We start from the raw sequence: 27,139 nt of genomic DNA, 5'->3' as shown, positions 1-27,139 counted from the left end.
AAATGTTACAATGACAGCAAAAGTTATAGACATTACAAACCTATTTAAATATATAGAGCAGTATTTATTTTTAATAGCGATATAGATCAAACTAGGAGTTGTATTATATGAGTGATTGTCACTCCTGAAGTCTGCTTGTTTGGAAAAAAAAGAAAGAAAGGAAAACGTACATTTATATAGTATCTTTCACGACCTCAGGACATTCCAAAGCGCTTTACAGCCAATGAAGTACTTTTGAAGTGGAGTTACTGTTGTAATGTAGGAAATGCAGCAGCCAATTTGCACACAGCAAGCTCCCACACACAGCAATGTGATAATGACCAGATAATCTGTTTTTGTTATGTTGATTTCGGGATAAATATTGGCCAGGACACTGGGAATAACCGGGGCTCTTCTTCGAGATAGTGCCACGGGATCTTTTACATCCACCTGAGAGAGCAGACAGGGCCTCAGTTTAACGTCTCATCCAAAAGATGGCACCTCCAACAGTGCAGCACTCCCTCAGTCCTGCACTGGGAGTGTCAGCCTAGATTTTTGGGCTCAAGTCTCTGGAGTGGGACTTGAACCCACAACTTTCTGACTCAGGGGCAAGAGTGCTACCTGTTGAGCCACGGCTGACAGATCTGCAGGAAAATATTTTAATTTCATACCTTCCAAGCTGTAAGAGTACTTTTAAAAGAACTGCACAATAATAAATAATTCAATAAGACAATTAATTAGAGTAGCAGGCAATTACTCACTGAGAGCACTGAATCTTATTGTTTCAAAGTTAGCTAGTGGTTCAGTTGGTAACATTCTCGCCTCTGAGTCAGAAGGTTTTGTGTTCAAGTCCCACTCCAGAGACTTGAGCACATAAATCTAGGCTCGACAGTGCTGAGGGAGTGCCGCACTGTCGGAGGTGCCGTCTTTTGGATGAGATGTTAAACCGAGGCCCGTCTACTTTCTCAGGTGGAGGTAAAAGATCCGATGGTGCTATTTCGAAGAAGAGCAGATGAGTTATCCCCGGTGTCCTGGCCAATATTTATCCCTCAATCAACATAACAAAAATAGATTATCTGGTCATTATCACATTGCTGTCTCTTCTTCATGCTGGCAATTGCCGATTAAAAGTCAAGTATGTGCCACAAATAAAGACTGTAAATAAACAAAAGTGTTAAAAGAAGCTTAACAAATCAAATTAAAATTTTGTTCCTGAGGGTGATTACGCACTCCAGTCCATCCGGTGCCCACCGATCGCAGAAGGCCTCGATGGACACCGCGTACTCCATCTCTAGGGACACCCTGGTGCGAACTTAGCTGTGGAAGAGTGGCAGGCAGTCCGGCCGAACCACACATTGTTGTGTTTGGGTGGGAGCTTGTGCGCCACTTGGCTGCCACGTTTCCTACATTACAACTATTTTAAATAGAACTTAAAGCCGAGTGAGTGCTCCCTTATTAAAGGGATACTAGAACAGCCAAATTAACAAATGAAACTTTACAGTGAACTTAAACCAATCAAATTATAATTTTCTACATTACAATAGTGACTACACTTCAAAAAAAGTACTTCTTTGGCTGTAAGATGCATTGGGACGTCCGGTGGTGGTGAAAGGCGCTATAGAGATGCAAGTCTTTCTTTTACTCCTCCAGGCACTAGAGGCGCTGCAGGTGACTCTGAGCAACGTTCGTGACGTTGAGCGCTCGCCCCCGCCGACGGCGGTAACGCGCGACTCCGCGCGCTCCCTCCTCACTATGTTATCGAATGTTAAAGATGGCGGATTTCCTGCCGTCCCGCTCCCTCCTGGCCGCTTGTTTTCCGAGCTGCGTCCTCACCCAGCGAGAGGCCGAGCAGCTCCGTAAGAGCAAGCAGATCGACGAGCTCATCTCGCGGGATAAGACTTACGTGCGGCGGCTGGTGAAAATCCTGCTGCTCGGGGCCGGCGAGAGCGGCAAAAGCACTTTCCTCAAGCAGATGCGAATTATTCACGGCCAGGACTTCGACCAGAAGGCCAAGGAGGAGTTCAGGGGCACCATCTACAGCAACATCTTGAAGGGAATTCGCGTCCTGGTGGACGCCAGGGAGAAGCTCCGCATCCCCTGGGGAGATCCCGGCAACCAGCAGAACGGCGAGGTGCTGATGAGTTTCGACACCAGGGCGTTGACCGGGGCCGCCGCAGGCCTCATGGAGACGCGGGTTTTCCTGAAGTACTTGCCGGCCATCCGATCGCTGTGGGCCGACAGTGGGATCCAGAACGCTTACGACAGACGCAGGGAGTTCCAGTTGGTGAGTAACTCGGGGCCGCCGTTGCGGGGAAGGTGCCGCGGGGCTTTGAAAGGGCCTGGCCTTGGGGAAGGGAACGAGAAGCCAGCGGCTTCCTGAAGAGGGTGTGTTCCGAATCAAAGCTTTGGGCGGTTGGAGGGGTTGTATGGTTTATTCTCGAGTCTTAAATCAACTTTGGAAAGTAAGACGTTCTTCAATTACGATTTTTTTTGGTGTCTGCGTGTGCGATCTTCCATTTAGAAATAAGCTGTTCAACTCCCCATCTTCAAACTTTAAAAAAATTCTAAATTGTTTTGTTCAACCTCAGTTAGCCTCTCTGTAATTGTTGGACGTAGATCTAAAAAAAAAACACGCACGTTTATTGATACACAACTGTACATGAAGATTGAAATTTGAAAATCACTAGGAATTTTAAAAAGACTTATTGCATAAACCTTTGACTACGGGGTAAGTTTTGTATAAATTTTGCAGTGGAAAATGTTCGAGTCTGCGCTTGTGTTCATTACAGCATTAGACATTTATCAGTAATTTGGAAAGGCGTAAGAAATTACTTTATGGGACAGCTTTCAAGTTTTGTGCCCAAGATTTTGTTAAATTATAATCCAGCTTTTAAGTTTTTTTTACTAAGATCAGGGATTTGTAAAGGTACCCATCCATTGAGACAAGTGACAAATTTTGCATATTTGTAAAATTTCTTTGATCTATTTGGAAAGCAAATGTTCAGTACACTTATGATTCATGAAAATGGTAAGACTGTTTAAAATAAAACTGAAGTATGCCTTTAACGTCAGTGCCTGGCACATTTATTGCAACCAACGTTTTATCTGCTGAGTTTGAGCTACATGTTGGAAAATAGTTTCCCAGTTTATGATTTTCAGTAATTTTGGATATTTCCTTTGATTTATTCAATATTTAATTTCCAAAATTTAGTGTAATTCTAAACTGCTACAAACTTTGTATCCCTCTGTCAGACAAATAGCATATTTTTCCAATCTGTAACCAAATTGAAATGCAAAGTGCTTTCAAATTAAGAGAAATTAACACTTTCGTATGCACATTGACATTACGTAGTTTGAGTGAATGTGATGTGTATATTGCATTGATCTTGCGTATTACTATAAAGGGATTTCTTTTGAGTGGGTAGATATAATTAGCAAATGTGGCGAGAGCAGAAGTGAAATCAAAAATTAGTTGAATCATTTAGAGTAGAAGGGGGACTTCAGCATTGTTGGGAATTACCTGACTTAAATTATTTTCACTACAGTTTCTCTGCAAAAACAGTACATCAGAATTATCAGAAAGTGACTTGTTCCCTGTATTAGTCACTGATCTGTGCAATTTTCTTGTATTTTCTGCCCAGGTAGTTACTTTAGAATCCCAGATCTCATCAGCTGGGAGGGTGGTTGGTCTCGGTGAAGCACATTTCTGTGACCACTGACATGTTGCTGCTTTATGATTAGTTGCTGGGTGCAGTTCAGTGAGGTGAGAGCCTGTGCCTGCTTTTTCCTATTCTGAATTTGTATGTAGTGATTTGGTCAAGAGCTGATGGAATTCAGCAAAGGTGAGTGAATTGGAGTCTCAGACAGTTCAGGAATTTGAATTCTCAACTTTCTGGTAGTGAGCCAATTGTATCCACTGTTTGCACTGAAGATACCATCCATTTAGAACAATTTTGTTGAATTTTACAAGCCACATGATTGGAACTCTGGTAAAACCAGTTCTGTTAACCCAAACCAAAGAGAATGTGACTTTAATGTAGACTCCTTCTTAGGATGAAATTGATTGATTTGGGACATTTTAAAAGAATTCTAAGTGGATTGCTTTCTCTATTTTGATCATATTGGTCAGATAATTTGGAATATCATCTGGGCCTTGTTTGCATATCGATCTATTATAAAGTTAATTGTTCTTGAATATTCTGACAATAGGATTAAGCATAAAACTATATTTAAATTGACATACTTCAAATTTATTAGAGAATTTGAAGAAATGAAATAGTTACTGGTTCATTAAATGAAAATTTTAGGTTAGTCATTCATGTAATGATTCATTGTATTTAGGTGCTAACATCTATATTTTACTAATTCTTTTGTGGGGAATGTGGAAACAGTGAAGAGTCATCAGTTAAGGGGAAAATGTAGGATTTCATGTGTTAAGGAAGAAGCAAGAAGCACAATAAGATAAAAGCGAAGTTTTTTTCAATGCTTCATTAATATATACTATTTAGGAAAATTGCTAAACATTGACTCCAGTTAAATGTATAACAAAGAGGAGTTTTAATACAAATAATAAATAGAATATTTTACTGTTCACACACACACAGATTGATAGTAAGGGGACAGGTTCTACAATTGACCATTTCAGGAAATGCACAATTAGTGCATCTTAAATCTTGCTTTAGGTTTTACAAAATGTAGCAAAAACTGCATTTAAAAATTGGAACTGATATTTGTGCACAAATGTAAAGCCTGTAGTACTTGTATTTAATATCTAATTTCTACAAGTGCAACAAATAAAAGTGATAAGAATATGTTCTCTCTCTCTCTCTCTTTGGCCTTTCTTCCTTCCGCCCGCCCCCCGCAGCTTGCATAAGGGAAAGATAAGTGTTACAGTAGTGTTGAGATTAAGTTCTGATAATTATTTCACTGCTGCCTGTATCTTGACTCGCACCAAGTCCGGTTCACCCATTAACCCTGTGCATGTTGACCTACATTGGATCCAAGTCCAGCAATGACTCAAATTTAATACTTTCATCCTTGCGTTCAAATCCCTTGATGACCTTGTTATTTCTGTATCTCTGTAACCTCCTCCAGTCCTACAACTCTTTCAGAACTCTGTGTTCCTTCAATTCTGGCCTGTTGTGCACCCTCGATTTCCTTCGCCTCCATAGTCTCGGCCCTAGCTCCGGAATTCCCTCCCTGAATCTCTCTGCCTCTTTATCTCTCCTTCTTTAAGACGCAACTTAAACCTACTTTTTTGACCAAGCTTTTAGTCACCTGTCTTAGTATCTCCTTGTGTGGCTCAATATCATATTTTGTCTGATAATGCTTCTGTGAAGTGCCTTGGGATGTTCTATTAAGTTAAAGGCGCTATATAAGTGCAAGTTCAGCTGGACAGACAGTAGTCGTAGCCTGCATGTCACTTCTTGGGATGTGTCGCTTACTGGATTTTCACCTGTCAAATTTTATGAAAGTTGCCTGCTTAAATTTTAGATTTGTGACTGTTTTCTTGGATCTATGCATATTTAATCAAATTTATCACTTTGGTAAGTATGGACATTTTCAAATGACTTTATAGAATAATAACTTTGAAGGATCACACTTGTGAAGTATATTTCATGATTGATTCAGTTCAACAACTTTCCTGTTCTGCATATGGTTGCACACTGGGTTTACCTTAGGGTTACGGATTTTGTTAGCATTTGACAGAGTTGGAATGGACAGTTTTAATAGTTGCAGCTTTTGTTTCTGCAATGCATGCAGATTCCATCCATAATTCAAAATGCTCCTATTACCAGGTTTTAAAATCTTTCCCATTTGCAGTTATATTTCATTTTTGCTGGTTTATCCTATTTGATCACCAAGGTGAGCGATGACCGTACAAGAAGAAAATGTCAACCTATCTGAATTTGAACTCTGATCTTTACTTTACCTCCATCGCCACTGAAACCATTAGCCATGCTTTTCTTGACCCTAGACTCTTTCCAGCCTGCCGTGTCCACCCAACGCAAACTTCAATTCAATCGAACTCTGCTGTCGAAATCCAGTCCCACGAACCAATCATCGATCTTTGTTGACCTTCATTCGTTTCCTGTCCCACAACACATCAAATTGCAAATCCCCATCCTTCTCTATAAATCGATCCATAGCCTCACTCTGCCCTGCTTCAGTCCCATGTCTCAGCCAGGTCCAATGACTCTAGCCATGCATAATATTTTTCTGCTCCATTATCAGTGGCAAATCTTAAGCTGTGTTGGTCCTGTTCTCTTGAATGCTCCTCTGTCTTTCTACTTCTCTCCCCTCTTTTCAAACGATCCTGAAAATTATCTTCTTGGTCTTCTGGGTATCTGTTTCACCTCTGTGGTACTTTGAGATTTTTTTTGTGTTCAAGGTGCTAGTGAAATGAAAGTTGCTATCCTAAAGATGACTGGTTAAGTACCTGACCCAAATGCTTTTATTTGAACTCAATAGGCACTTACAAAAGCAGGTTTAGAATTTGTGCCATTTGCTACCATGGCGCTTTTCAGTGCTTTCCTGGAATTTTGGACTCAGCTTGGCTTACCTGCCAGTTCCAACAAACATTTAACATTAAAATCTGTATGTTTGAGGGAAGTGGTTCACATTTAAAATTCTAATTGCTAAAAGGTTAAAATTTTCCGTTTTGAAGTTGCATACCTAATGTCGTTAACCAAGAGACTTCTGGTACCATATCTTCAATCCAGTGTAGCAGTGTCAGTGAATCCGGGTTCAGGAGTCCTGAAAGTTGGTTGTGGTGGCCTTTTCAGACTTTAGGAGCCGCATGCAGATGTTGGACTCATTTATTATTCAATCTTGAAAGTGTATAGAAAAGCAGAACATTGGAGTTTGTATATTTAGATGCATGGACAAGAAAAATATATTCTGAATTCCAGAATTTAAGATTTGTGTGAATATTGAACCAAATTATCAATCAAAGGCTATTGACTCTGGACACTTCATAACTTTTTGGTGTAGATGTTTCAAGCTTTGAGCTTGGAAATGAAACTTGATTGCAGAAAATACATTCAAGAATTGAATCCTCCTGCAAGCTGCAAATTACTGTTTTTAAATTCATAAAAATGTTTGATTCCTGACTGCACAGTATAATACTGCAGAAAATCTTGGGTTAGGCTGACGACTGTCACTAATTTACAGACAGTTCCGTGTACAATGTTCTTTATTACGGCTGAGGCATCAGAACTTTTTCTTGGATAAGTGAGTTTTCCTATAAATTTAAAAGATGTTAAACTTTTTTTTCGGCATCTTGGGTAGGTGGTTGCCAGAATCCTGGGGCATTTTTGGAATAGGAAGACACTATTTTAATTGCTAGGGGAAAAAAAGGCTTCAAAGAATTAACTTTGAACAATTCCCAAAAGATATGACATCTTTAAAACTGGGAAGGAATTGCTGTAGTTCACTGGGTTAAAAATGCACTACTTGATGAAGGCTTGAGCCGTTCAGACTAGGGAAGCTCCTGGTTCAGTCCTTGCTCTATGTTCTTGGCTGATTTCAGTCTGGGCAACGGTGAGGCCTCATTAACCCAGGCTCCGGGGGGTCAAGATGGTGAGAGAATTAATTTATGATTTGATTTTTGGTGGAAAGTATGCACATACATGACCGTATGTAGCTTATTTAGAAGTCTTCCATAGTTGAATAGTCTGCCAACTCACTGAGTTGCCCACTTAGGTGAGGCATGAGGAGGCTGGCAGTGCCTGTAACACTGTAACCCAGCATGAGTCACCCACTTTGAGAGCAGAGAAGAAAGGAAAGCAAAACTGGAAAAATACTGCAAATGTGCACAGCTGCTGCAGGTTTTGAACCTGCTTCTCAAAACATTGGTTCTTATTTACTTGAAGGAATGTTTACTTTGAAAGCTTGAAATTCTTCAATATATGGCCTCAAGTCTGTAGTAGCATTTCTATGCTAATTTGTTTCCTAGTCACGAGAATATTTTGAGTTAAAGGATTTTCAGAGTACATGCACTTACTTCTACAGCATAAGAGTTCATAGATTTTTTTTTAATGTTCACAGTTGGAAGAAAGCAAAGATAACTTGGACATAATTGTTCATGAAAATTGGTGTTTTGTATTTTAGAGAGAGCCAATTTGAGTTTTGTAGGGAATATGATGATATGGTCATACATCCTTGACAGTAATTGTTGGAACAGTAAGATGTAGCAGTTGAAAAAGTTTAGCTATTGCTGCCACTAGTTTCATCACTTCCCTTTATTTGACTGGGCAGTGTTCCTGAGATGAGTAATATTGGAGGAGGATTCTATGCTCAGAGCACCATGTTGTTAATTGATTTCCTGCCTGCTGCCAATGTTTCTGCATCTGATTCTCAAAATGTAATCGTTCTACTTTAAAGCCTTTCTGAAATGCAATAAGCTTGGGCTTCTATGGATTGCAGTAGTTTGAACTTGTAAGTAAACACTAATTGAATTTTTCTGTTTATATAAAAAAAAGAGGAAATTAAGTATGGCTAAAATGTAAGCATATGGACATCCCTGTTTGCAGGACAGTGAGAAAACCCTATCAAGAAACTAAGTCTCTGTTTTCTAGAGCCCACATTAGGGAATTTTTACTGATGCCATGGGGTGAAATGATTTTTATTAAAATATGTGTCTCTTAAAATAAAAGCATCTTTTCAAAGTGGCACGTTTTGTTATAATCTTGCATTGCTGTACCTGAATTTTCTTTGGCTCATTTTATCAGTTTAATATTCTCTCAATTGGTTCTTTCTCTGTATTTTTACTACTTTCAAATTGTTGCTGAATTCTGATTCAATTTCAATAATTTGATATATTTAAATACAAAGGACTGTGGCTGATTTTGTTTTAGATTTGTACTTAAAATTAAAACCTTGATTTTGGTTTGGAATTTCCGAAGCAGTTGAGTTGACACATTTTGGAATCCCATGTGTCAGACATGCTAATTTTACATTTTTATTATTTTTACTCCCTGTTCTGTCAAAGAAAAATTTGATTCTCAGTTTGGCAAAATATTTTGAGTGAAGACATGAGTTTAAATATCAGCTGACATGTAATCTTGGAGTCTTATTGGGAGTCTAGTAGTGTACAGTGGAATTTACTGAGCTCAATAGTGTTAGTCGACTGGGACAGATACTTGTAAATCTCACGTTTCATTGGATACCAGAACCTAGTGGCATGGTTTAGCCTTGTTAGCTCTGGGAACTGTGTTGAATTCATCCTAGACTAATGGAAAAGAAGCCATCATCGACTGCAGGGGTTCAATGAAAAATAAATTCAGGAAGTCTCATCCGAGTACCTAGTGGTTGTTGGTTTTTAGCACAAGGCTGCTTATTGTTCACAAGAAAAAAAGTATATTCACGGAAGGGTCCTGAAGACAATTGGTACGAGGAAGTGAAAAATCACAGTGGTACTCTTGAGGTTGACTTTAAGATACATTGTTGGCACTGATTAGAGGGAGTTTTACTTTGCATTGTTCAGTGCTTAATGCTGACAGTACTTTCTAATTTCTACATAAATAGATCTCCGAGGGACAATTAGTTGAACTGGTCTTGGGGCAGGATGGAGAGGGTGGGAAGGCAAAGAGACAATCCTTGGATGTGCACTTGGTGTCTTTGTCACTCACACATGATCCTTATGATTTGATACTTCTGGTACCATGTTTGTTTTTAAAATGGAAAGTATTCTGATTTTGGTGTCAGCAGATTATATTGTGTGCCCCATTTAATGTACTTTATACAAATGACTGCTGAGTAATCTAGAACATAGACTATATTAAGTAGTTCAGACAACATAATGCAGTTAGTTAATTGAAAACCACAAAAAATAGACACTCTACACCTTGAAGAATAAAACAAGTTATTTTCATTCCTCTTGTTTTTAATTGGGTGCATCATGCAAAAACTGTTGGCAGTAGCGTAAGCAAATATGTATGACCACAGCAAGGCCATCACTTTGAAGTGGACTCTCATATTTTTGCTTACCGTTTCTTTGACACGGGAAACTCAATGGCCCTTCTACAAATAGTTTATGAAGATGGTGCAACTCCACTCACAAAAAGTAGAATATAATGGTCCCAACTGTTCTATCTGTCCAAAGTTGAAGAACTGACCTTAAACATTAACTCTGTTTCTCTCTCCACAGATGCTGCCTGACCTGCTGAGTATTTCCAGCATTTTTTGTTTTTATCTAAATCTGGATGCTGGTTTTCCTTTCTGGATAAAATCACACCATAGTACAATAACCAGTCTATTTTGAGGGAAATATCTTAAGGTTGATTAAGTGGAGTTGGGGTGGGCAGACTCCAAAGAATGTAGGTTACAGGTTTGCAGTTCTTCATACAATGAATTCCAGATTACAGCTAGCATTCCCTCCAGGGAAATATTAGAGGTCCAGGCACCAACAACAGCTTTCTCCACAATCACCTGTGCTGCACAGGACAGAGGACATCACACCTGAGACATTGCTGCCTGGGAAGCCAAAGATGGCCTCACCATGGCCAGATTTAATTCACTTTATACTGCACACCCATATGGCTGCCACTTGATGCGCTAGGTTGGCATCACCCAATAGCAACACCATAAAGCATCCCTGCAATAACCATGCCATTTCTTTCCCACTCACCACCATTGCAGGAGGTACCGTTCTATCTCAACATTCACTACAACTCACTAAGCCATTTACAACGGTGCACACAAATCTGTCCAACACTGGAAAGTGTTGAAAATAAAGATTTTTATGTTTAACAACACATTAATGGAAACTTTACATAAACATTGGATAAAGCACCCAAGTGGCCGCCTTTTGTGATGTTAGTTGGTATGATTGCACTAGGATGAGGGCGAATGTGAGGGGTGACTAGTGAGATGGGGATATGATCATGTAGAGAGAGAGAGGAATGGGTGGAGGTGCAAGGTGTGTTGGTGTGAATAAGAATGTGCAGGGCTAGGGTTGGGAAGGCAGAATGATGGGAATGTGATAGAGGCACATCGGGATGAAGGTGAGTGTGGCTTTGGACTCGCGTTTCCTGATCTAATGAGATCATCGAAACGTTTGCGGCACTGCGCCCAGGTCTGCCTGACCACATTGCTGCTGGTGACCTCCTCTGCAATACGCTGGGGAAGTCTTTTCCACCCATTGGAAGGGAAGATGACCTCCCTGCCTGATCTGACTCCCTCCATAAAGATATGGAGGGAGTCATTGGAGAAGCTGGATGCAGCCCTCTGTCTCTGTGCAGTCATTGTCAGGGTTTATAGCACTGCAATGCTGTTGTGCACTGATAGCACCATGTTACAATTGACATTTAAATCCACTTTGGCCATGGCCAGAGATCCCGGCTGAAAACGCGTCATTGATGACGTCACCACTTGGGCCAGGTAATGTACAGAGTGGGTGTAATAGGCCCTATTAAGGGAAAGTAATTTTCAGCAGCGGGATGGAGCCAGCAGCGGCGTCGCGACCCGCCATGTCACTGGGACCGCCCAGGTAGGCAAAATTCCGGCCACAGTCTTTTTTTAAAGCTGAATTCGTGCACTTTGGTTCCAACATAATCCTGATGTAAAAGATCTACCTCAAAAACCCGAAGTAATTCACTGTAATAAGCAACATTATTTACAACATGATTTTCTCTTGGGTGGAACTTTACAAAAGGCGGATTTGATTAAAAGAAATCTGCCCGCTCTTGTGCTATCACCTGGAAACTAAACTAATTCTTTTCTCAGGATAATCAGTAAAATGCTTTCCATTGAGGTGGGTTTACATAGTGACCTTTCAGGTGTAATTTTTAAACTGCTTGCTCATAATCTGAGATAGTTATGAAATTATCTACAGCACTGAAGTGCTGTGATATGTTAGGAAATCTTAATTAAGCTTGCAGACTTGAATCCCTCAATTACATTTGCGGTGAGTTTCAACACTTCTGAGCTTGGTTACCAGATACCTTGTGACATACAACTGCACCTTGGAGAAAGGAGTAATGTTAGTTGCCACTGCACTACTACTTTGCATTGCACAGCAAGGAAACGCCTCTGCTGAGTTTCCAATGCTCATGTGATCTCAGCTGTCTGGTGTTATGCAACAGTTTATGCAGCGACATCAAAACTTACATTTTATAGTTGCTTGCTCAGGAAGTAGAGTATAGATAGCTATATTCTGAAAATGTTATGCCAAGTAATTAATTATAAGGAAGCTTATGTGAACAAGTTTTACTTAATGACCTTTCTCACTATGAATACATTTAAATATATTTGGGATGTCACTGACAATTGTTGTAAAGGTATGGTAGTTCCTGAGGACGAATGGTGATATTACATGTTTGCAAATATTTATTTGCATAGAGACAGTGGTATACTTGGTTGACCTACAGAAGCTATATTTCAGGTATTGAAGTAAAAGTAGTAACCCAAATGGCTTAGTGGGTAAATGGATTTAATTCCCCCCCACTTATCGGGCTAAAGTTTTGGCCTGAGTTGCTCCTATTTTTTTTGGAGCAACTAGTTTAGAATGGAGCATCTTAGAAATTGCAATTCTTGGCATTTAGTTTGCTCCAGTTCTAGTGAGTTAGAATAGTTTCATTGTAGAACAGATTGTTTTTTCAAAAGGGGGCGTGCCCAGCCACTTATGCCTGTTTTGCAAGTTTAGTTAGTGAAAACTTACTCCAAACTAACTTAGAATGGAGTAAGTGTAGATTTTTGTACACTCAGAAAAACCTTGCCTACACTTTAGGAATTAGGTGTAGGGAACGAGAAATAGGAGGAGGGGAGGGGAGGGGAGGGAAGTTATGGAATTTTACAAGCAATTCAGGCTGTTCGACCAGGGGACGGGGTGGCAGGCGTCAGTCCACCCACACATAGCGACGGCGGCAGCAGCCTTCCAGCTGCGAAGATTCAGTCAGGCCGTTCGACCAGGGGACGGGTGGCAGGTGTCAGTCCACCCACACATAGCACCGGCGGCAGCAATCTTCCAGCTGCAAAGATTCAGGCCGTTTGGCCAGGAGACGGGAGGCGTACAAAGCACCAGGAGGGAGAGCCAGCCAGCAAGTTTAAAAGTTTTAATTTGTACTTCAAGTATGGGTGCTGCATTATCAACACCACGGATTATGCAATGTTTCTCCATCAATTCACTACATAGGAGAGAATTGATTAGAGCTCACCGCACCAGGAACGTCATAGTCCGTAGGCTGATGGACAGGAGACCTTACCCACGTCGGCAATGCCAGGCATTCGTACCTGGACATGAGCGAGGCTTATTGTGTCAAAAGACTGCATTTCCACAGAGAAGTTGTTGTTGAGATCTGTGATATGCTGAGAGCAGATTTGCAGCCCAGAAGCAGAATGCTGACTACCTTGTCTGTTGAAATGAAGGTAACAGTTGCACTTTCTTTCTATGCCTCGGAATCGTTTCAAGCTACAACTGGAGATGTGTGCGCCATATCTCAACGTGCAATACATTCCTGCGTTTACCAGGTCACGCGCGGAGGAATGACTTCATTAAGTTTCCAATGACCGGCCAAGCAAGGCATGACAGGGCTGTGGGCTTTTCCAGGATTGCTGGCTTCCCAAAGGTACAGGGCTGCATTGCTTGTACCCACATCGCCTTGCGAGCACCTGTGAAGAATGCTGAGCAATACAGGAATAGAAAAGGTTTCCACTCCATTAATGTGCAGCTCGTGTTTGACGACAAGCAGCGCATCATGTCAGTCGATGCGAGATACTCTGGCAGCACCCATGATGCGTTCATCCTACGTGACAGCGTTATATCTGACATGTTTCAGCAGCAGCCAGAAGGGCAGAGCTGGCTACTGGGAAACAAAGGGTACGACCTGTCTCATGACGCCCCTACGCGTAACACGGACGGAAACTGACCATCAATACAACATGGCGCACATTGCGCCGCGCAGCATCATAGAGAAGACCATTGGCATCTTGAAACAGCGTTTCCGATGCCTGGACCATTCCGGAGGCCACTTGCAATACTCTCCTAAGATTGTCGGTCAGTTCACTGTTGTGTGCTGCATGCTGCATAACTTAGCCATCATGAGGCAGCGGGAGATGGTAGTGGAACCAGAAGACCCACATGAGGGGCGAGTGCCTGATAGTAATTTAGAAGAGCAGGATGAGGATGATGACGACAATCAGGAAAGCATGCAAGTGCCTGATGCCGGAGCACGAGGTCAGAGGAGTGCGATCTATCGTGCTCCTTTAATGATTGCTCGAGCCCTGTGCCAGCAGCTCATCCGTGAACGCTTCAGTTACTGATGCTTGAGGCTGTTGTGCATGGACATGTTTGATTTTTGGATTTGTTCCTATGTTGTGTTGTGTTAATGGAACATGATTCAGTTTTAATGAAAAAATATTTTATTGAAAAGTTAACGGTGTGATAAAATATTTGTTGTATCAAACTTTACTTTTTAATATGACTCTAAGATCACTTAAAAACTTTAAGATCACTTATAAACTTGTAAAGTTACAAAAGTTACAAAACAATTTAAATGTGAAAAATCTTACACTCTTAAGATCACTTAAACTTCAAGATCACTTTTTAGGTGCAAAATTAAATAACTTACAAAATGTGAGCGCATTTACACTATAAGATCACTTTAAAACCCTAAGATCACTTATAAGTTGTAAAGTTACAAAACTTACAAAACAATTTCAATTTGAAAAAAGTTACTATAGTTACATCAAGAACAAGAACAAAAGCAGCAAAGAAAGCCTGCAACCATATATCATCCACATCTCGGTGAATGTTCACTTCTTCATGGGGGTGGCATTTGATTGGCTGGGCTGTGTGCCCTTATTGCAGCAGCTACCTCACCCAGGCCCTCCCTCCCTGCCGGCCTGTGCCGTCACTTGCATGCCCTCCCTGACGGCCTGTGTCGTCACTTGCATGCCCTCCCTGACGGCCTACTTGTGTGCCCTCCCTGACGGCCTCTGCCGTCACTTGCATGCCCTCCCTGACGGCCTACTTGCGTGCCCTCCCTGACGGTCTCTGCCGTCACTTGCATGCCCTCCCTGATGGCCTCTGCCATCGATTGTACTCCCTCAGACATTCCCTCCTTCATTTCCCGTGTCATTACTGCTATTTCTCCCGTCAGTACCATTACCTCTTCATCACTGCACTGACGCTGCCCACGAGTGATCGGTTAAGCTCATTGCTCTCCACACCCAATGCCACAACCTGAGCCACATCTGTTGCACGCTGCATCTCAGGAGAGCGTTTTTCCAATCTCCTTCTCCTCTGCCTGGGTCTGCCTCGCGGCACCACTCTACTGGGATCCGCGGGCTGGGACCCTGGGTGTTTCAAACGACATTACTCGAGTGGGAGCTGTGGGCTGGGATGGTGGGGCAGTGGGTGTAAACTGCTGCATTACATCAGCAGCACCACTGGGACCAGCAGCCTCCTCCTGTTTGAGTTGTTTCCCTTTTGTTGTGCATCAATTTCTTCTGCAAAGATTAAAATATAATTTTTTTACAGAGTGCATCTTTCTGCAGGGTGGGACATATACAGTTAGTCACATTTACAATTGCACTTTCATTGAAAAATGAAAATATTACTTGCACTAACTACTTGACCAAGGTTGTGCCATTTCTTTTTACACTGGCTTCCAGATTTCCTGGTATGCACCACAGCGCAGTAATCTTCTGCAACTTGGTTCCAGCGTTTCTTCATTTCTTTGGGTGGCACTTTTATGCGACCTCTGTTGCTGGTATCCAGCTCCTGCCATCTCTGCTCAATGACATTCACTAATGTCTCCACTTCCTCATGCAAGAAATTCTTTGTTCTTGGTGGACATTGTTCCATTGCTGTATTCAATTGACACTGATTTTTCAAAACACAATGTCCTTATTTTGCATGCACCTATGCAGCACTTGTTCTGGAAGTTTAGCAGCAAAAAGCAGCACTCACTGATTTCAGCAGATGATTTCTTCAACAGTGCTGCTAAAAGCACTCCTTCAGGCACAAAAAATCATCAAAATTCACTCAAGCCTTTCCACAGCTCCACAAAACAAAACAGCACTTTTCCTGATTTATCTTTAAAAATGGCCGAGTGCCAATGTTTGTATCGCACTGCACATGTGCGCACGCTCCAGCGCGCATGCGCAGGGCTGCTGGCATGAAATCTGCTTCTGTGAGCTAGCCCCGCCCCCCCGACGGCAGATAATCGGCGCCACGCTTTGGCGCCCCGCCACCCCGCAGATGCTTCCACTCCGCGCTAAGCTGGAACGGGCCCGATTCGGAGCGGAGAATGCCGCCACAGGTATTAGGCGCACTTTTTATCCCACCAAACAGGCGTGCCTCTCGGAGGTGCGCTGTTCTGAAGGAGGCCCGAAACTTGCCCCCATAGTGGGTGTGTTGGTGTCGACGCAATTGACTTGCTATACACTGAGGTTGGTGTAACCAAGACATTGTTGAAAAGCACGGAGGGAATCTTTGTCCTCCATTTCTCCACTTCCTGCTCTCAATGTCCCAGTGTCGTTACTCACTGCGGTAATAATTCAGAAGGGAGAGATGGTGATCTTCTGTCGTATTGGAGAGCTGAACAGAGCTGAAGTACACTGTAGTCTGTGCAGTTTCACCTCTGGTTTAGGATCGAAAAAACAGCACAGCTAAGAGGAGCAAAATGGGGCTGAATTATGCAGTGGTTATAATCCCATTTATCTCGGCTTTTGTAATAATTTATATTGCATGCAGGAGTTCCAGAGGCCACTGGATGTGACAAAGTGGTGGGGCTGTCTGAAAGGACAGTGCCAGGTAATTATACTTCAACGAGGTACAAACAACTGCTTGAACTGTCTGAAATAGTCGGTGTGCTTAATGTGGTTTAAGCGATGCCTTAGTAATTGGCGGCTATGGAAATGGCAAATGGTTAGCAACAGTTGCCCGATATAGGCGTTTGTCCGGGATAAACGGAAACCGTGTAAATGATGTGGACGATGCCATGTGTGGCACTCAGCCATACAGATCACTTATCTTTTCTTGATAATGTTTTTAATATCCCTGTAACATTTGTGATCCTCCTGTTGATGTACTAAGTTTGATCATTTGTCTGTGCTGAGCTAGCTGTTCTCTGGTGGAGTGATGGGGTCTCAACAGTTAACCTTCAAGCCCCTCTGGGAGGGGTAGGGAGAGGGAGAAAATAAATTTACATGGATTCCTGCTCCTGATTGCTTTCTTGTGAACAATGCTAAAATTGTTTAAATGTGGATGTTGGGTAGGGCAGCAACAAATTTGGCTGTGATTAAATAACCTGCCAGTTCTTACTCTATAGCAGAATGGTTACTTAGTTAATATATTAGAGGGTTGCTGCTGTCTGTGGGAACAACCTCAACATGTGTCAGTGCCTTGAAATTGAGGAAGAGTTAAAATACTACAGGTCCCTTGGCTTCTTTATGTGTAGTATTTGTACATGAATAGGCACCTTTTGATTCAGCAAGGGTGAAATGAGCAGGAACAATGCTACAAAATATTTTATTCTCAGGTCTGTAGTAGCCTCTAACTTGGAATACCCCATTTGTATGTTGTGGTTCTGAAGTGCTGATGACCATGTATATTTTTAAATTCTCAACATGTAAAACATTTAAAAAAAAAACAAAGAAACTACTATAGTAAGTTGTGGACAAATTTGGAGGGGTTGTATTATGCTTGCATCCTGTTTGGTCAACTTTAAGATTCTTGGAAAATCTGCTGGTCGAACATTCTTTCACTGTTTTAAATAAAAAAAACCTTGGTTCTGATTTGAAGTATGTTTAAAAAAAAATGGATCAGCCTCGATTGTGCAGAATGTTCACAATGTTCATGCTGAGAGGCTGTGCGAAGTTTGTATTGATTATCAAAACCAATTACATAAATATGCTGAGTTGCAACATTTTCTTTGAGCAAGCATCTCTGACATTACAGTACAGGTATTGAACTGACTTTTAAGAGCTGATACTGAACTTCTCGCCTTTTACATTATCTGATTATCTGTTCACCACGGAAGAAGATGCTGCCAAAGCCATAGTGACTACTTTGAGGTGGGCGATTGGGTGTGTCATCAAGGCCCAGGTCGCCAGTTAGAGCGTGGGCTGGAATATCGGCGGGGCCGGATACAGCGGAGGAGCAAGAAGATTGTGGCGGAAGTGCGGCAAATGAGGGTACGGGGCATAGAATAGGCGAGGGCCAGCCCACACTACGATATGTGTGCGCACTAGGTCCGTGCAGCAGAGCAGGTCTCCAGTCGTTTTGGTTAACCCTTGCCACTGGATAAAGGCCTTGCTCTGTCAAGCCCGTGCGGTGGCTGATGTGCAACGGTCACCAGACGTTAAAAAAATCCACGCTCAGGCATCTTCCACCCCTGGAGTTCAGAACTGGAATATCGGGTCCTTCATTGAAACATCTGTGAACTCTTCCCTTTTGGTGTGGAAGCAAGTCATCCTTGTTCGAGGCACTGCCAATGATGATAATTGTTTCCAAATGAGAAGTTGATGTTGCTATGGTAACTGTTGTAACCTTTCCCGTGGTTGAGATTCAGCTACATTATCTGTTCAGTAATTTTGTGTTCAGACAATTAATTGGCAAGTCAGGTTTTGCTTTCATTGTTACTGAAATGTTGGGTGTTAGTTAGCATATTTTGCTAAAACAACACTTGTTACATAACCCATTATTATACTCCCCACATGGTGGGTTTCGATTTCAGATATCACTCGTGGAGTCACCAGGGGCTTTCCTAAAAGGGGGAGAAAATAAATAGTTAGGTAAGGCAGCTCGGACCACTCCTGAATATACTGATGGATTAATCAAAATTGGTATTAAAAGGGCTTAAAGTAGTCACTTTATTACTAGTGTTGTGTTGTGAAAAGACTCCAATAAAAATGGAAGAAGTCTCGCAGCCCCCATTATGATTTGCAAACTTCAAAAGATCTCAATGTCCACCAGAGATCTTTATGTTCATATATATTCTACAGTGCAGTACTATGTAATTTATCGAACAGATAAACAGGGTTGCGCGACTTCAGTTATTTGGAGAGGCTAGAGAAGCTGGGGTTGTTCTCCTTTTGAGCAGAGAAGATTAAGGGGATAGAGATGTTCAGAATCATGAAGCGTTTTATTGGAGTAAATAAGGAGAAACTGTTTCCAGTGTCAGAAGGGTCGGTAACCAGAGGACACCGATTTAAGGTGATTGGCAAAAGAACCAGAGGTGATATGAGGAAAAAAAATCTTATGGAATGAGTTCTTGTGATCTGGAATGCACTGCCTGAACGGGTGTTGGAAGCAGATTCAATAGTAACTTTCAAAAGGGAATTGGATAAATACCCAAGGTAAAACATTTACAGGGCTATGGGGAAAGAGCATAAAGAGCAGGGGGTTGTGACTAATTGGATAGCTCTACCAAGAGCCGGCACAGGCATGATGGATCGAATGGCCTCCTTCGATGCTGTATGATTCTATGATTGTTGATCTTTACTGTTTTAACTCTGTATTTGTAAAAGCTCATTTGGTTTGAAACCCAGTAGAGTTCAGGTGGTATTTAATACTAGTAGAATTAATAATTTTAACACTGGTGATTTAAAAAAAATTTTAAACAGCGGCGGATTCTTTCCAATAACTGCTGTAGTCACGAGACCAAATCAAGACCCTAAATAAGAAAATGTTAGATGGCAATACAATCAGAGCTATATCCTGCAAGTGAAACTTGACCAGCATCACACTGGAATTGATGTTCGTCTCATGACCAGTATGCAGACAGTATTTCTCATTTTAGGTGGTGACCTAATTAATAACTTAGTTGCACCGCGTTTTCACCAGACCACATCTCTACAACAATCTTGTTCGTATTAATGCAAGCCAGATCATTGACCCAACTATTCTAAATGAAATAAAACACAAAATGCTGGAAATACTCAGCAGGTCAGGCAGCATCTGTGAAGAGAGAAACAGAGTTAACGTTTCAGGGCAATGATCTTTTGCCATTTCTGACGAAAGGTCATCAACCTGAAACGTTAACTCTATTTCTCTTTCCAAAGATGCTGCCTGACCTGCTGAGTATTTCCAGCATTTTCTGTTTTTATTTCAGATTTACAGCAGCTTTTGTATTCCAAAGGGAAGCGAGTACAAACAAACTTGGGACATTTAAGAATATTATTCTTGGAGGGAAAATAGAGTATTTTTTGTTACAATTTTTTAATGTATTGGTATCAGTATAGTATAGGACGATGTTCCAATTTATCAGTAAGCCAACACACTTGTGCCAATATGCTATTTATGTGATGCTTTTAATTCTTCACTTTGCTGTTATCACCACTTCTACCGCTACCACCATTGCTTCATTCTAATGTGCATGTCCAAGTACTTTCTCTAGACATGATCAGCGTTTGTAAAGACATATCTTTAATTGCATTGCTAGGTGTTTTTCTACAACTTAAGCAGATGTAGTGCAAACATTTCATACTCCCTCAATTATGCTATACTATATTTAAAGATGTAACATCCCCACCGACTCTTGAGAATCCCTAGCCCAAGACCGCTCAGAGTGGAGGAGAAGCATTCGAATCTCTTCGCCGGGAGCATGCGGAAACCAAGTACAAACAGCGGAAGGAGCGTATGACAAATCAAGCACCCCACCCACCCGTCCCTCCAACCACCATCTTCCCCATTGTGACAGAGACTGTAGATCCCTCATTGGTCTCATCAGTCACCTTAGAATTCATTTTAGTGTGGAAGCAAGTCTTCCTCGACTCCAGGGGACTGCCGAAGAAGAAGAAGAAAAAGCATACTTTGAAAGCCTAATGATAACCCCGACTGCAGTGAATGGCAGAACAAGCTCGAGGGGCTGAATGACCTACTCCTGTTCCTATGATTGGTTACGGCATTAGTTTTCTAACTTTATTCTACATTTTTAATATGTGGACTATTGAAGCCAAAGGGTATTTTGCATTGATTCATGGAAGCTGCCTGTTGGCAACCTTCAGGAGTGGTTAACTCAAATATTACAAGTAATTTTAGACAGCTGTTTTTAAAGTTTAAGTTTGAGGGCTGTCACTAAGAATTCTGCAAAGAATAAAGGGTGTGACCACCCATTTGTGCAGTATTTTTTTTTAATTGAGTTGTACAAAATATACCTGCTTTGTTGGATCATGATACCCAAGTATCATATAACTTGATGAATAGATTACATCCCACTTGCAGATATAAACATTGAGGGACACAGTTCGTATACTTGGATAGTATTTGTTGAGGTGGGATCATTCTTGGTCAAACTGGATGAGGGTTGCTTGATGTGCGGCCCTTGCTGGAGTTTAGGAGAGCAGGAAGGTGACTGAAGCCATTGATTGTGTAAGCTTGGGAGGCTGTGGGCATTGAGTTGAATGTGCTCTTACCTGGGTACCTTCTCCATCCCAAATGCAATTGCTTGAAAATAATTTGTTTTTTCCTTTGTTGGACTGTTTCCATTCTCCGTCTTCTAACGCAGTGGGCTCAAAATTGCCCAGGAGTTGCTGTTTTCTTTGGAGCAACTTGATTTTTCTGGAGTATCTTAAAAATCTCTATTTTGCACATTCAGTTTGTGCCAGTGTAAGTGAGTTAGTTAGGATTTTTTTAGTTTAATTTGGCATTTTTCAAAAGGGGGTGCTACCAGCCCCTACGCCTGTTTTGGCCATTTAGACCACTTGGGCCAGCTGATAGTTGCCCCAAACTAACTTAGGCCAGTGTATGTGGCTGCACAGAAAACCCTTGCAGAGAGTTAAGAAATCAGCGCAGGTAGGTACATCGGAGGCCAGCAGAACTTAATGACTTGACTAAAGAGATCGGACACGTTTGGGGATCAGATTTCCCTAGAGGTCTAGGATCAGACTGCCCATGGGATCGCAACTCTCTACCCCAATGGGGTCAGTGATCGGACCCACACTGCGGTTTGGAATTCTATTCCCCCCGCCCCACCACAAAGTCAGCGCATCTCTAGTGAGTGCGCCGAAAAAAAGGGTGGGCCAATTTTGAGCCCAATGAGTTGAGAGTAAACTTAATTTTGAGAGGCAGAATTTATCAGCTCTTAATGAGCGAGAAATTGTTGAGTTGTTTTGCACTTGAACATATATGGATATCTGCCTCCATTCATATGAAACCAATTCTTGCCAACCTGTAGCAGGAGATGCAGGTAATATATTAGAAACATAGAAAAATAGGTGCAGGTGCAGGAGTAGGCCATTCGGCCCTTCTAGCCTGCACCGCCATTCAATGAGTTCATGGCTGATCATGCAACTTCAGTACCCCCTTCCTGCTTTCTCGCCATACCACTTGATCCCCCTAGTAGTAAGGACTTCATCTTACTCCCTTTTGAATATATTTAGTGAATTGGCCTCAACAACTTTCTGTGGTAGAGAATTCCACAGGTTCACTCTGGGTGAAGACGTTTCTCCTCATCTCGGTCCTAAATGGCTTACCCCTTATCCTTAGACTGTGACCCCTGGTTCTGGACTTCCCCAACATTGGGAACATTCTTCCTGCCTCTAACCTGTCTAAACCCGTCAGAATTTTAAACGTTTCTATGAGGTCCCCTCTCATTCTTCTGAACTCCAGTGAATACAAGCCCAGTTGATCCAGTCTTTCTTGATAGGTCAGTCCCATCATCCCTGGAATCAGTCTGGTGAACCTTCGCTGCACTCCCTCAATAGCAAGAATGTCCTTCCTCAGGTTAGGAGACCAAAACTGTACACGATACTCCAGGTGTGGCCTCACCAAGGCCCTGTACAACTGTAGCAACACCTCCCTGCATATCAAAGTCACCCATTATAACTGCTGCACCTTTATTGCATGCACCCCTAATTTCTTGTTTGATGCCCTCCCCAACATCACTACTACTGTTTGGAGGTCTGTACACAACTCCCACTAACGTTTTTTGCCCTTTGGTGTTCTGCAGCTCTACCCAAATAGATTCCACATCATCCAAGCTAATGTCCTTCCTAACTATTGCATTAATCTCTTTAACCAGCAATGCTACCCCACCTCCTTTTCCTTTTATTCTATCCTTCCTGAATGTTGAATACCCCTGGATGTTGAGTTCCCAGCCCTGATCATCCTGGAGCCACGTCTCCGTAATCCCGATCACATCATATTTGTTAACATCTATTTGCACAGTTAATTCATCCACCTTATTACGGATACTCCTTGCATTAAGACACAAAGTCTTCAGGCTTTTTTTTTTTAACACCCTTTGTCCTTTTAGAATTTTGCTGTACAGTGGCCCTTTTTGTTCTTTGCCTTGGGTTTCTCTGCCCTCCACTTTTCCTCATCTCCTTTCTGTCTTTTGCTTTTGTCTCTTTTTTTTGTTTCCCTCCGTCTCCCTGCATTGGTTCCCATCCCTCTGCCATATTAGTTTAACTCCTCCCCAACAGCACGAGCAAACACTCCCCCTAGGACATTGGTTCCGGTCCTGCCCAGGTGCAGACCGTCCGGTTTGTACTGGTCCCACCTCCCCCAGAACCGGTTCCAATGCCCCAGGAATTTGAATCCCTCCCTGCTGCACCACTGCTCAAGCCACGTATTCATCTGCGCTATCCTGCGATTCCTACTCTGACTAGCACGATGCACTGGTAGCAATCCCGAGATTACTACTTTTGAGGTCCTACTTTTTAATTTAGCTCCTAGCTCCTTAAATTCGTCTTATAGGACCTCATCCCTTTTTTAACCTATGTCGTTGGTACCAATGTGCAGCACGACAACTGGCTGTTCACCCTCCCTTTTCAGAATGTCCTGCACCCGCTCCGAGACATCCTTGACTCTTGCACGAGGGAGGCAACATACCATCCTGGAGTCTCGGTTGCGGCCGCAGAAACGCCTATCTATTCCCCTCACAATTGAATCCCCTATCACTATATTATATCCCTGGAATGCCTAATTTGCCTCGTGAGCTATGAACTGACCTTTCTAACAATGGGATGGAATACAGGTATAATCTCCATGCAATTTATCATAGCACCTCATAAAACTGTGTTGAAGTTCCATCTGTTAAGTTATTAGACATTTGCATGTTACACATTGGATTTTTACTACCAGAGGGGCTATCTCCTCATCGGGAACAAAGTATTTACATGTTATGAGGAAGGTTTGTTTCATATTTAGATTTTTGACTTGCAACCTAAAAACAGTATGACAATAACATTTCAAACCTCTCATTTAGACAACAAAGGATGTAGATTAAATCTATTTTGTAGTTCCTATGTTGATCTTTTTAATTGATTACTGAAAAAGCTGCAAATCTGACAAAAAATAAAGTTCACAGCAGTTCAGCCAGCATCTGTAAAGAGAGAAGACAAATTATGAAATTTTGTGTATGTGTGTAACCTTCATTAGAACAGAAGGCTGAGAAATTTGAAACATTGGTCCAGAATTTGAGGTCGGATGCTTCCCCACAGGCGGATGCCTCTGACCGCAAAAATCTCAATGGGCCCAAATTTGGCCAGGAGTTGCTCCACTTTTTTTTGTAGCAACTTGATTTTTCTGGAGTATCTTAAAAATCCCCATTCTGCACATTTAATTTGCGCCAGCGTAAGTGAGTTAGTTCGGATTTTTTAAAGTTTAGGTTTTTTTTTTCAAAAAGGAGTATTTCCAGCCACCTACGCCTACTTTGGCCATTTAAGCCAATTTGGACAGCTAATAGTTGCTCCAAACTAACTTAGGCCAGCGTATGTGGCCACTTGTGGCTGCGCAGAAAACCCTTGCGGAGAGTTAAGAAATCAGCGCAGGTAGCCAGAGATGGGGGGAGGGAAGGGAAATGGAGAGGACCTTGCAAAGCACTAAACACCTTCACAACAACATTCAAGAACCATAAAAACCATCAATAATAAATAATTTAAAAAAAATAAATAAAAAATAAAACTTAAATCCTACCTTCATAACTCGGCCCGGGAAATCAGCGGGCCTGCCGGTGTGAGAGGCCACTCTATTGGGGACAGGTGCGGGTGGGTGGGATATCTGGGCGGGAGAGTGAGTGCAGGGAACTGGCCACACACAACACACAGCAGGTTGGGCTCGCAGAACACTGAGGCTGCAGGAGTCAACTCCGAGGGACTTCTCTCTCCGAAGAACTGGTGGATTTCTCCGAGGACTGCTGACTCCCCCTTCCCCACCCCCACCCCCCTCGATCAAAACACTCCTCACTAAACAAAGCTCCATCAATAAATTAAAAAAAAATTAAACTCAAGTCCTACCTCTGCCCGGGAAGTCAGTGGGCCTGCCAGCTGGTGCGGGAGGCTACTCGGCCGGGAATGGGTGCAGAACTCTGGCGTGCAGCAGCCTGGCGCGTGTCGTGACCCAACTCGGCCTGGGATGAGGTGCGCGAAACCTCCAGTGCGCATGTGTTGAGCTGCCAGCACTCTTTTGAGCGCAGAGCCCTAGCTCCGCTTCCTAATTGAATTGCCACGCTGCGCCAAGGACAGTCGACAGAGCAGGGAGAATACGGGGCTATCTTTTCAGGGCCGTTTTGAGCGTAGGAAGTCGGCGCGGCCCTGTGAAAGTACCTGTTGTTCCCGGAGGTTTGGCGACTTGCGGTCCTGGGCCTCTATGCAAAGGTCTGGGTAGAAGCATATGCACTTCGTACACAATACTGGAATCACGTGGGCTGGCTCAACTTATCTGAGTTAGGGTATTCCCACCACCATAACTATGAATGGGAAAACCCCCAAAAACACACACACTGAAAATAAATTTTTTTAAATCACATATTTCAAATTAATCAAAATGGAATGTAATTAATTTAAAACAAAAATCTTTAAGTTTTTGAAAAATAAATTTACATAATTTAAAGGGTCTAAAGAGAAACTTACCTTTAACAGGATTGAAATGTTTTGAATTATTTTTGAAAAATGTATTTTTCTGTACTTTAAAAGTCTTATGTTGATAAGAATTTCAAGAGCATTCGCTGGGCAGGAGTTGGGAAAATAGCCCAACTCTCTGTCCACGGAGGCACTTGACAGATCGCACGCATGCGAAGGTAAAGAGGATTCTTGACAGATTGCAATTTCCGGGTTTAGGTGCATGTGTTTCGCATGCTAAACCCGGAACTTGCGGGGCCCCATAGGTGCTGCGAATTCAAGTCCATTATAACGGGCCCAAGTTTCCACATGATTTGCGCCTGATTTTTAGGAGCAACTGGTGGAGAACGGACTATCTTAGAAATCGCAATTCTCCACATTTTTTTTTCTTCAAAAGGGGGCGTGTCCGGCATTGACGCCTGATTTGAAAGTTTCCACAGTGAAAAACGTACTCCAAACTAAAGTAGAATGGAGCAAGTGAAGATTTTTGTAGAACTGAAAAAACCTGTTCTACACATTAAAAAAATCAGGCGCAGGTTACAAATTAGGCGTCCAGAACGAGGTGGGGGGGGGGAGGGAAGTCATTAAATTCTATAATAAATCCTTATTTATACTTATACAAATATTATACAAATAAATCCAAACTGAATAAACATTTATAAGCAAAGAAAAGATTAAATAAACCATCTTCCGACCTGTGTGAAAGTGCTTCAGGCAGGCCTTTCGGGACCGAAGGCTGAACGGGCCCGGCCCGAGACTTCGGGCAGGGCCCATCCCCAGCACCAGATTTACAGGTAGGTGGCGTTGGGTTGGGTCGGGGAGGGGAGGGGAGGGGAGGGGAGGGTCGGGGGGTGGGGGGTGGGGGGGGAAGAGAGAGAGAGAGGGAGGGGGGGGGAAGAGAGAGAGAGAGAGGGAGGGGGGGAAGAGAGAGAGAGAGGGAGGGGGGGGGAAGAGAGAGAGAGAGAGAGAGAGAGGGAGGGGGGGGGAAGAGAGAGAGAGAGGGAGGGGGGGGAAGAGAGAGAGAGAGAGGGAGGGAGGGGGGGGAAGAGAGGGGGAGGGAGGGGGGGGGAGAGCGAGGGAGGGGGGGGAAGAAGAGAGAGAGAGGGGGGGGGAAAGAGAGAGGGCGGGGGAGGGGAGGAGAGGGAGGGCGGGGAGAGGGGGGCGGGGGAGAGGGAGAGGGGGGAGGAGAGAGAGGGAGGAGGGAGGAGAGAGAGAGAGGGGAGGGAGAGGGGGGGGAAGAGAGGGGGAGGGGGAGAGGAGAGAGAGGGAGGGGGGGAAAGAGAGAGGGGGGGAGAGGGGGGGCAGGTGAGAGGGAGAGGGAGGAGGAGGAGAGAGGGAGGAGGAGGAGGAGAGAGAGAGAGGAGGAGAG

The 27,139-nt window shown here is 42.7% G+C and overlaps 1 protein-coding gene across 1 annotated transcript in view; it reads left to right on the top strand.

Annotated features, from left to right (window-relative positions):
* The first annotated feature begins 1,741 nt into the window (after positions 1-1,741).
* The window catches only part of gna13a (guanine nucleotide binding protein (G protein), alpha 13a), a 74,248-nt gene continuing 48,850 nt past the window's right edge, over positions 1,742-27,139 (top strand). The window contains exon 1 of the mRNA XM_070874752.1: positions 1,742-2,263. Within this exon, the coding sequence (XP_070730853.1) occupies positions 1,742-2,263 (522 nt within the window). The remainder of the gene's footprint in view (positions 2,264-27,139) is intronic.

Source organism: Pristiophorus japonicus, unplaced genomic scaffold (genome assembly GCF_044704955.1).
Source record: "Pristiophorus japonicus isolate sPriJap1 unplaced genomic scaffold, sPriJap1.hap1 HAP1_SCAFFOLD_951, whole genome shotgun sequence".
Taxonomy (NCBI): Eukaryota; Metazoa; Chordata; class Chondrichthyes; family Pristiophoridae; genus Pristiophorus; species Pristiophorus japonicus.
Note: the sequence above shows the minus strand (reverse complement) of the source record. Positions and strands in the feature narration are given on the sequence as shown.